A 12337-nucleotide genomic window follows, 5' to 3' on the forward strand; every position below is an offset into this window, starting at 1 on the left:
TTGCTGTGAGAATAAATAAATAAATAATTTAAAAAATAAATTAAGTTTTTATTATCCCTTATGTATATATAGTCTACTTTTAACATAGAATGTACTGAACGTTATTGGTCCAGAGGAGCATGCGCGCGTTTATTAACAAATGCACATGATCAGACCGGCGCTCTTAGGTATTCAGATAACCTGTAATTAAAAATTATCTGTCTTAAATAATATATATATTTTTTTTAATCCTGTGCACAGTAATCGTTTTTGTCACGCTTGTTAACCACGCTGGATTATACAAGAATAAACAGAACTTTATAAATACATCTTACTAAAAGTAAGGGTGACGCCAAATCTGTAAGAGTAAAAAAAATATGTATTAAGAGAGAATAGTAGTGATTTAAATTATTTAAATAAAATGAAAAATATCTGCTCTGTTATTAAACTAAACAATTTCGTTTATAAAATCTTTATTTTTTCTGAAAAAATTTTTCACATTTAAAAATATTTCTGAATGTGAAAAATATTAATTTAAATATCCTTTTTTTAATACATTTTGATTTTCATTGAAATTTTATATTAATTCATCAATGTAATTTTAATGTAACACTTAGATTTTAAATAATATTAATTTATAAAAAAAGCCCTTAATCTTTGATCTTCGTTTGACGTGTACATAAATATGGGTTCACATAATTTTATTAACATTTTCGGAATTGAGAAATTTTATTTTATATATTTCTCATGTTAACTTCTATATTATTTCATTTGTTTATATTTAAATGATTAATATGGATTTTAACCAATATTTTTTTAACAATTTTATTATTAACTGCGTACTTTTTATGTTGCTTTGATCAAGGTTTATAAAAATACTACGGTTTACATCCAGGCAATTGTAATTTGTAATTTACGGATTTGAATACTAGATCGTGGATACCGGTGTTCTTTGCTGGTTGGGTTTAAATTAACCAAACATCTAAGGAATGGTCGACCTGAGACTGTACTACATTACACTTCATTTGAATTTATACATATCATCTTCATTCATCCTCTGAAGTAATACCTTGCAGTGGTTACCGGAAGCCAAACAGAAGCAGAGAGGCAATTGTAATATCAGTATCTCATTATCAGAATAAAATTCAATATTACATCTCACCGAAATAGTTTTATAAATTTCATTTTGATTCCTGAATCTTTTTATTATGATCTGAATGAAGAGTTAATTGAACACCCATTATAAACATCTTTTTTTTTGTCAAAATTATATTTTTTCTTCGGCTGTATTATCATGTTTGAATTACGCAGCTGGAATCTGTATTATAAGAGGGTCATTATGAAACAGATGTTCAATCAATTCTTTTCAACCACTGACCGATCATAAACGGATATTGTTTAATGTATCAGCTGTTTACTTTTTACTTTAATTCGATTTATTAGTTAGCAAGCAGACGTTAATTTGAAATTACACCAATTTGTAAATAAGTTCCTGTATAAAACTGTTATCCTTTTGTTAATTATGTCAGATTTTGAGGAAGAAATGTCTTTAACACCGATCGATATTAAATAAAAGGCAGAACTTATGCTAATTACTTACTTATTGCTAATACAATACATCCACAGAAGTGAATTGTTTAATTTATTTTTTTGAAATTTTTTTTAAATATTCGGTAAACGATGTATTCTATCATTAATTTAAATCAATAATCCCAATATTTTCTTAGCGGTAGAAAAAATACGGAATGCAACTCTCCACAATGCCATTGATGCAAAGTTTATGACACTCGCCAAGGCTCGTGTCGTAACCCTCTTGGTACTTGTGCATTAATGTCTAACGTAATGTACTATAATGTACATTAATTGTTGCATAATATACTGTTATTAAACAAAATTGTTTTAAAGATTATTAAGTCTTCTAATTTTAAAACAATTTATATTCATGATTTGAAAGTAGAGCTTGATTTCATTTCATTTTTATTTTATAGTTTTTTAAAGTCTATTGTTAATAACAAATACATAATTATTCTAAAGCGTGATGTCTATTTCCCCTGCGTTACAAAACACTTATAAAAATCATACATTACTTGTTATTAATCAACAGGTATTATTATCATAATCACGCGATTTTTTTAATTATTCTATCTTTGCACGATTTATTTATTTTATTTACTGTTAGGTAATATTATGGCGCGAAATAATATTAATAATTTCTTTCAACTATCTCAATGTAATTAACTATACAAGTGATAAAATAAAAAGAACTTTAGATACAGATGGCCGAGTGAAAAGGGTTTAGATAAGCATATATATATATAAAAGCACCATGTATTAACTTACGATAATAAAAGCGCACAACTTAATACTGTTTAAGTGAAGATGCTACGTGAAGTTCATCTTTTTTGTTGAAAAGCGCTCTTGCTCCCTATTATCATTAGTATTATTATTGAACGGTATTCGTGAGTCATTGTTCTGAGAAAAAAAATCATTTCTCACTGGTCCGAAGTCCAATAAAAGAACGCGCATTTCCTTAAAGAGATGCCATTGCAGTTTTTAAAAGAACTTCTTTCTTCAATTACTATAACGAGTCACGAAGCCAAACAATGCCCTCTTGACCTTTACCTCAGAAAATAGAATGAGAGGGTTTAACCAATAGATAGAGAGGTTTTGTTAGTGTAATCTATGTTTGTAACGTAATAAGCAGGAAGGATGAGGGTAGAAAGAAAATGAATATATGCAAAAATTATTCTCTCAGTACCTGGACTGTGGACGATATTCTGTCACTTTCTCTCTCTTTTACACAAACATTTGCTTAATTTTAACTATACATTCAGAGAGAAAAAACCTCAAAGATATTATATTTATTATTTCTGTATTTTTCATTATTGAATTATTAGTTTAATTTCAGTAGATTATAATTTTATATTTCTTTCCGTCCTAAATTTCTATTCTATTTTCTTAAATATTTTAAAAATCTAAATCGGAAATTTATTGATTTATTGGTTAGATACAATGAAAATTTGATTACTGTACGACATACAAACCGATCAATAAATAAACAAGTCAGACAAAACTCAATTAGTTTTCATATACGAACATCAAACTTTTGAAGTTAGATTACTTAAAATTACTAAATAAAACAACTGAAATTTTTACTATATTTATAATAATTATTGCCGTTTTAAAAAAGAGAATAATACTTGAAAGATCTTCTGGCCAATTATTTTAAACAAAAAATTTCTTTAAAAAAACATAAGTTTTTAGACAACACTGATTACAAAACCTGAATTTTATGTATTCTTGTTTTAAGAGATTATACTTAAAATAATTCAAAGTTTGCGCTAAGCGATACAATTTTCTCAAAAAAATTAACTTTTCTAAATTGGTGTAACATACGTATATTACCAATCAGGTCAACAAAAATGAAAAATATTTTTTTTGAAAAAGTAAGTGATTTAAATTTAACAAAAAAAGGAATTTTTACAAGTTTTTGCAAATCATTAAAAAAAGAAATTCTTGCGCAATTCTGCACAAGAAGACCGACGTTTCTTTTCCAACGCCCTCACTATTACGCAGTCAGAAATGCACTGATTTTCGAAGTACAATGCACCACATACTTTCGATTAAAAAGTTGACCGTACAGACAAGCATCAAATTTAAACCCACTTTTCACTGCATAGCGCGTATGAAAAATATACCACTGCAAAGTCAACATAACCTCAATTTGAGGTAATGTTGACCTTAAATCGAGCATAACTGAACCAATTTTCATCACTGAAATATAGAAATACTGAAATGTGCACTTGCGTTAGAAATCCGTGCCAACAAAGATAGTTGATTTAGAGGTATACCTCTCTTTGTCTACAGTCCGCTAAAAAAGTTTGTGACGATTTATCTCATCACAAATCGCAAGTTATTTTATCACTTAATATTAACAAAAATTAAGTTTTATGGAATCACTTTCTGAAGGGACGGTACGTTAGGTACAATGCGCATGCGCTGCACTGTGCGACAATGACAACTACACCTCTAAATCTATCTGTCTCACGTTCGTTTTCCGCTCACGTTGGACATAGGCAGTTCCCATTCCAGTATTTCTATATTTCAGTGATTTTCATCAAATTTTCACGTGCTCAACTTCAGATATACTTCTACAGCATATGTAAATTTCATGGAATTGACACTGTAGTTTTAGAAATTTTAGAGCCATAGATTTTATACATAGGTGATGTATATATATATATATATATATATATACTAAAAAAAAAATATATATATATTTTTTTTTTTTTGAAGATTCAAATAATTCTTCAACCATTGCAGTAATTAAATTCAAAAAATAACAACTCAACCCACAAAACACAGTAATAGAAAAACTTAAAAAAACTAATACAATAGTCGATTTTCGATCCTGCATCAGTAGTTGGTACACAATTCTATAATTACATCAAACAAATACAAAAAAAAAGTATTGGTATGAATTAGTTTTAGAGTTAGTTTATTTAGATTTTTCTGTTACTGTGTTTTGGTGGCTAAATTGATATTTTCTGAATATATATATATATAGGAATTATATTTTAAGTGAATAGTGTTTTCATATTCCTCATACCTCAAAACCTAAACAAAATTCAATTTCACCCCTTCCAATCCCACTGTGCAAGTAAACCCACTGTGAAGTAATATCGTGCTTTTCTTTGAAAAGTCGCTAAAAATAATTAAAATTCATCGAAAAAATGCAACATTTAATTAAAATTAAGAAAACATTACGCATTATTGTACCAGAACTAAAATTAAATAACAAAAAATTCTATAATCTATTGTTCATAAATAGATATAATATTAATAAACATTAATAAATTATGTCATATTGCCTCCACTCTTACATGTTCAAATGATATATATACTTTTCAAAATTATTATGTTATTATGTACCTATTTTATTTATGTTTTTTCATGTATTTATGTATAAACTTATGTAATTATTATTTTTGATTTAATACATAGTACAGCAATTTTTTTTTTGTGTTCAGTAATTTTATACTTTAAGATGCTGCTATGATCAACATTTTTTCTTGGTTTTCTTTAATTCTTCCAGATTAAATGCTGGAGAAGTTACTTTTCATTGTCCATGGAATAGCACACCTGTCATTCTTGACATGATCTGTGAAATCTATAAATTATCTTCTGATCTGAATCAATTATTTATTTATTATTTATATATAACATTTTTAAACAGAATATTTTTTTTGTAAACAACTTAAAAAAATGAATTAATAATATAAATTTAAAGTTAAATTAACCAAAGTTAATTTGACATTAAAGTTTATTAAGTTTAACGTTATATTAAGTTTACCTGAATCTGAGCAAACTTTTTCAGAGACTGATACTGGTGTATAAAGTGTTTCTATTTCATTAAATGGCTGATATTAGGATTATATTTTTAAGGATTTTTATATTGTTGATTTCTTTTAAAGTACATGCTAAATTACATTAATTATGTAGAATTTTTTTTTAAATTTTAAATGGTATTAACATTTATGTTCATTAACCACTTATAAACAACATCCTCATACTGTATCCATCATTATTTTTAACTACAGTGACCCATAGAAACCAGTTTATCGAATGTGGAACTTATGTTGTTGGTATTTTACCTTACTTCCAACGATCAGTTTTCAAAATGCTACTTCCTGAAATATTCTACACGTTGGAGAATCATCAGATTGTAAGAATAATATTGTTTGTAAGTATGTTTGTAACTTAAAATACATCTAATTCAGTTACAAACATTTTAAACATGTATAATTTAAATCACACATTCTTCAAAAGCATTAATAACAAAAAAAATCCTTCAAAACTTAATCCAAATTCTACCATGATATTAAATGCCATGAAAACACTCATTACTCTCAGTAAAAGTTCTGATAATGCTTGTTTGAAAGTGATACTAACTCGGACTAGGGAAAAGATTTTATGCAGTTCTCCTTAAATTAAAGTATTCCAAAGTTGATCATCTTTACAAAGATGTAAACAGTAAAGATATTTTAAAATTTGTAAAACTTCTATTTGTAGGTCATTTTTTTTTTGTCTTCAGTCATTTTACTGGTTTGATGCAGCTCTCCAAGATTCCCTATCTAGTGTTAGTCGTTTCATTTCAGTATACCCTCTACATCCTACATCCCTATCAATTTGTTTTACATATTCCAAACGTGGCCTGCCTTCATAATTTTTTCCTTCTACCTGTCCTTCCAATATTAAAGCATTTTTTTTTGTAGGTCATACAAAAAAAAAATATATTTATATAGCCTAATTATTTTAAATCTGCTTCAGATGTATAAATGAGAGAGATGAGATGGATGAAACAATTTATAATAAAAGGTACCTAAGACCAGCAGATTTAGTATGCAGCTAATATGTTAACCATTTAACTGTGTTATTTTTTTTCATGAGTTAAAAATTTACACCAGTAAAAATTTTCAATTAATTCTTAAATTAAAATCCTCTAAATCAATAACTCTTTACACTTTGCAACATATTTTTCAAAAATTTAATGATCAAAATTTTCAGCAGATATAAAAATAAAATAGATGCTCATTTATAATCCATGATTTTTTGATTTTTTATACAGAGATGTCAAAAGTTAAAGTAATAAAAATTTTGGTTGGTTAATTCGTTTTAGTGATAGAAATAGTTTTCCTTTATTGTACACTATATAAAAAAATAATAAAGTAAAATTTTTATGAAGATTAGATTAACAATTTATTTTGTAATATTTTGACAAATTTTATTTTTTGCAGGTATTTGTGCTAATGAAGACGTGGAGAACAACGCCGAGTAGACGTCATCTATTCCTAGGCCAAATGTTACTACTTGGATTGTTCCTGTGTGCTGCAGTTGCGGCCCTTTTATCTGCTGAACCAACTGTTCTTACTTGTGCTGGAGTTCGATTGGGTGCTGGACTGGCCTACTCTCTTGTCTTCTCCACACTCCTAGTCAAATGTGTCTTTCTGATCTCCCTAAATGGAGGTGTTTATCTGCCAGCCCCTTACCAGGCACTTTTACTTTTCTTTGCTGTTCTCATCCAATTAGCCATCGGCGCTCAATGGCTTATTAACAACCCTCCAAAAGTCATCCAGGTAAGGCGTTTTTTTACGAAATTTTATACATTTATTTTATACAGCTCAGAAATGAATTGAAGCAAACATGATCTGGATTATAAAATATTTAAATTAAAGAAAGTGTCCAACTACAGATATTAGGTTAGGATTTAATAGAGAAAGGTAAAATATTTGTTCATTTGTTTGGTATTTAAAACACTTTAACCTGGTAACAAAAATTTCTCTTTTGCTTTCTGTCGGATGGTTTCTACAACAGTTCCTCTTACATTCCATAAAGTAGTGTAACTTTTACCTCAGGATAGATTATATTACTGAAGTAGACGGCTTAGATATACCAAATATGCATCTCAATTTCATTGATAAGATCTTTAAGCAATTGGAGTAGGAAAATAATAATCAACCTTACAAACTACATCAAACTCCTCCGTAATCCTTTCATTTTGAAGGAATGAGACTTCAGTAAAATAAACTTCAATAATAATAACAACAAATTAAAAACAATTATTAATATGTTAATTACCTCTAAGTTGGTGTCATTTTTAAATAAAATTTAAAAATTATTCATTTTTATGTGCTTTTAAGTTTATATTATTATTTTGTAAATTTTGGTAGGAATAAAAAAAATGTAGCTTGTTAAAACAAAACTGGTTGTGAGAAAACTGCATTTTGATAAAAATAGCAAAAGAATGTGACTTCTGCAGTGCAAAATAAGGATTTATAAAGTTCAGAAATATATATTATTTTTATCTTAATTTTGAAGACATACATTCAAATAAAATCAAAAGAATTTTTTTTAAATAAATCATATTTTTACATTTAGGAAATTTAACTTAAATTACTCTTACTTCTTGAAGTTTTTACATAAAAATGCCCTAAATATTAGAATGACATTAGAATATTTCATAACAATATAAAAATCTAATATTAACCAGTAATGATTTTTTTTTTAAATTCTGTTTAGACAACTGGTTTATAAGAACTTATAAGATATAATAGAAGACAAAACAACAAATGCATTCAATGACAAGAATAAGAAACTCATCAGAATGACTGACCAATCATCATAAAAAATTTCTCCAGATTTCTTTCTGATAGAAATTACACTATGATATTTTCTTTTTATTAGCTTTAATTTTGAATTGATTAACATAGTAATAGTTTTAAAATATAACTTGTGGAAGTTTGTAGAAATATTCATTTATATTTAGTACAACAAAATACTTCAGTGAATTAGGAAATTTAAAAAATGTAATGAACAGTAGATTAGTGATTTGCTCATCATTACACACCACAGTTAGTGGTGGACATCAAATTACTACCATTACAAGTAAATAAGTAAAAAATCATTCCTTCCTCACACAACTGAAAATTTTTATGAAAAAAATAAATAAATAAAAATTTAGATAATAATGAAAAGTAATTATTTTTTTTTATTCAATCATTTTTCAAGATGTCTTACTTGTACCAACTGTTCAAAGTAGCAGCTAGCAGCTTTGACTTTAATGTTTGCTTCAGTCATCAGCATATCACAAATGTAAAACTGTGAATATTTTTGATGATCCTTGCAAAAGGTTGAAAGTTGCTGTTAGCAGTTTTAGTAGCTGATGACAGCAATTGAGATAAGTGCAATCAACTAATAAAATATAAATGTAAATTTTTAATCATTGTTCTTATATACGTATATATATAAAAGAACATGTCCTGACTGACTGATTGACTCATCAGCGCCCAGCAAAAACTACTAAAAGTAAACTGATGAAAATTTGTACACATCTGTTCTTCTTATGGTGTTAGTGCACTCTAAGATAGGAATTTTTGAAATTTCAAGTTTAAAGGGTTAAAGTGGAGTAAAAATGAGATTTACTATATATATATATATTTTTTTTTTTTTTTTTTTTTTTTTTAATTTCTCTGTAACAAATGAAGATATCAACTTGATTTATGGTGTGTAATCTTCATGTGAATATCTAAAACCCAATTTCTAGATTTTTCAAAATTCGAGAAGGGGTGAAGAAAGGTAAAAAAATTGTTGAACAATGATTGCAAATTTTTCCCATTTCCAGCTATACTAAACAGATATCTAATAGATTTGGGCTTGCAAATATTCTTCAGATAAATTTCTACAAACCATTTTTGGGTTTTTTTTTAATTTCAGTTAATTAAGGAGTGCAAAGGTGTACAGCACACTTGCTCAACCAACACAGCCACTCCCACTGTGTGGGAGTGCAATGCAGTTGGTTGCACTTGCCTCTGGTTACCTGAAAAAATATAAAAAAAGAAAAAATTGACTGCGATGGGAAAGAAGTAACGATATAGAGCAGCAAAGTAACAACAGGGATGCTGGTAAACATATACATAAACAAGAGGCAGCAAATCAAGTTTCTTAAAAAGAGAAAAGATTTTCCCCATTGATTTTTATTTGAAATGAATCTAATTATATGTTTCTGAGCAACAAATAGTGGTTCTATATTTACAAAATATGCTCCTCTCCAACAATGACAGTTCAAACATGATATAACATCTTTATTTTAAAAAACAAAATTTAAAAACCTACACTTAATCCCCATTTTAAAATGCACTTGATATTTTGATATGTTGGTCACAAGCAAAGTCTTCTGAACTTAAAATTTAGGTTGGTTTTCATTAAAAGGTCAGTTTTGAATCCAGAAACCTATTCATTTAAACCACCTCAGTAGTTCAGCGATTGTTTTGCAATAATATTATTATATTATTGCAAAACAGAAGTACACTTAATACTTCTCATAGTTTGTTTCTGTAGTTATTTAACAAATTGCAGTATATCAGTAATTTTTTTACTATTTCAAGATTACAATTTATTTTCTTTAATACATCACTTTTATGTCATTCATATTATCATTTTTTCCGTCATATTTTATTCTATAAGTTACAGAATACACAGTTAAATATACGATTACACAAAAAATAAATGTGATTAAAGTTCATACTATATATTTTAAATAAAAATATGAAATAATTTAAAATAATGAAGTGAAGTTATTAAATTAAAAAAAAAATAATTCCAAAATAATTCACAATTCAGAATGAAAATTATTGGAACACATATTAATATACATGTTGAACAGAATAAAGAAAATTCATGATTTTTTTTTAGTTTTTTTATAAGTATTATTTAAAAATTCATTGACTGTAATATTGTTTCTGTAAAAGAAATCTTTTTAATTGTTTTAAATAAATTGGTAGGAAGATTTTTTAATTGATTTGGTAAATTTATTAAAAATAGCAATGGAAGCATAAACAGGGTCGTTCTTGTATATATATTTATGTTTTAATTTTTTATTATGTAATTTATCACACTACACTTAGTGTAATCTATAATAAATACTTTTAATAAATTTAATTTAATTTACAGGTTGGGTTACATCAAGCCTGTCATACGCCATATCATCATCTGTTATTATCATTGGTTTATACAGTATTTTTGATATTTGTGGTTGCTGTTCTTGCAATCAAATCACGTGGAATTCGTGATAATTATAGAGAAGCAATGTTTATTGGACTTGCAGTGGCTTGTGTTATTCCAGTCTGGTTAGGCTGGGCATTATGTGGACTGGTAAAACTTTCTTTTATTTATTTAATTTTTTAAACAATCTTTTGTTAATATATTATCTGGTATTGTATCCATAATAAATAAATACTTTTTAAAATGTTATTTTAATTTTTATAGTTATTACTAAAGTCAATGAACTAAATTTGTTTTTAAATATGTGCATTCTTTACATCAGTGTAAATAAAGAGCATAAGAAAAAGTTGATAAATTTATTTTTTTTTGTAATTTTAATGATACATCTGGTATAAAAAATGTAATATATTCTACTGTGTAGAAACAGTTTATATAATGCATTTCCCAAAAAAGGAGCCATTAATTTGATGCTTTACTCTATTTGTCTCAATTTTACATTGTTATAATGCACGTAATGCATTTGAGGTACAAGCATCACTAGTCAGAATAGATTTTTCTGTAAGTAATGATGTTCATTGTACAATTGGTATCAATGGTAAATAGGAAGAATGTTTCATTTGTCAGGCAGAACCTACATTTCAGTATCTCATCTGCATTTAAGTAGGCATGCTTGTTAACATGCAAAACTAATTTAGTACAGTGAAGAGGACAATGGAAAACTGTTTTACTTCAGTTTCTTTACTGAGCTTGGTACAGGTTTAATACTCATTTTGAAAGTGGTTATAACATTACCTGGAATAAGTGTATCTCATATTAAATCTACAACCAGTTTGGTTATGATATCTAACATAGTGATTATAATTCAATCACATAGGAAAAAATTGAGTAGGTTTCAAAATAAAAAGAATTTCTTGAAACTCTAAAAGAGAAAAGAAAAGAATGTGCTAGCTCTAGTAAATAAACAAAAGTATTACAAATCCAAAATTTTGTTGTGACTTGTTGATTATAATGGGAATAAAGACTTTTTTCTTCAGATCATAGATTCTACCTGGTTTTTTATTATTGTGTTGTTAAATACCATGATCTAACTGAAAATATCTTCTTGGAACTGAAGTGACTTGCAAACCTTGAAATTATTTTATTGAGTAGATAAAATTATTATTTTATAATCTTAAAAAAAGAGACAGACAAATAAATACTTCAAATCCTCATACAAGTATCTTTTCTATGTTTCCAAGTTAAGCATATAGCTGGCCTCTGTAGCACGAATGGTAACATCTTGGCTATTAAAGCTGACCCATAAAGTTGTGTTAACTGAAATATTATTTGTTATATTTTATTTTTATTATTTTTTGTATATACTTTTTCTGCAACTAGTAGAGGCAGTGTATGTAATACACCATCTCAACAGAAAAGGGTGTACATTAATTCATTGTTTTACTTTCTTTGACTGACTCTTTCTTACATCTGTAAAACACTTGAGGCACTATTCTGTGTTGCTTTTGCTGAAGGTAATATACTCTACACAGCTAACTCTGATGAATGAAGAGAAAATATTACTTGTAGAGCCAAATATCATTCAGATATTGCTTAGTATGCAGATCTGCACATACTAGACTCAATGAAGAAGACACAAGGAACCATTTCATTTCTCATGTTTTCTAATAAGTCTCTTATGAGTTGCTTGTTATTCTTGAAAATATTATTTCTCAGTGAGCCACAACAGGTTGGTTATAACTGTTTGGTTACAATACTGAACACAGAGAAAGTTTATTATTATTTTTTTTAATTTTTATAT

At 27.1% G+C, this 12337-nt stretch overlaps 1 protein-coding gene across 2 annotated transcripts in view; it reads left to right on the plus strand.

The window, feature by feature from the left end:
* The window catches only part of LOC142322942 (putative metabotropic glutamate receptor mgl-1), a 376797-nt gene that overhangs the window by 354468 nt on the left and 9992 nt on the right, over nt 1–12337 (plus strand). For both annotated transcript variants that reach the window (XM_075362034.1, XM_075362035.1), the window contains 2 exons: nt 6777–7115; nt 10489–10689. In XM_075362034.1, coding sequence (XP_075218149.1) covers nt 6777–7115; nt 10489–10689 — 540 coding nt within the window. The remainder of the gene's footprint in view (nt 1–6776; nt 7116–10488; nt 10690–12337) is intronic.

This window comes from Lycorma delicatula, chromosome 4 (assembly GCF_047948215.1).
Source record: "Lycorma delicatula isolate Av1 chromosome 4, ASM4794821v1, whole genome shotgun sequence".
NCBI lineage: Eukaryota > Metazoa > Arthropoda > Insecta > Hemiptera > Fulgoridae > Lycorma > Lycorma delicatula.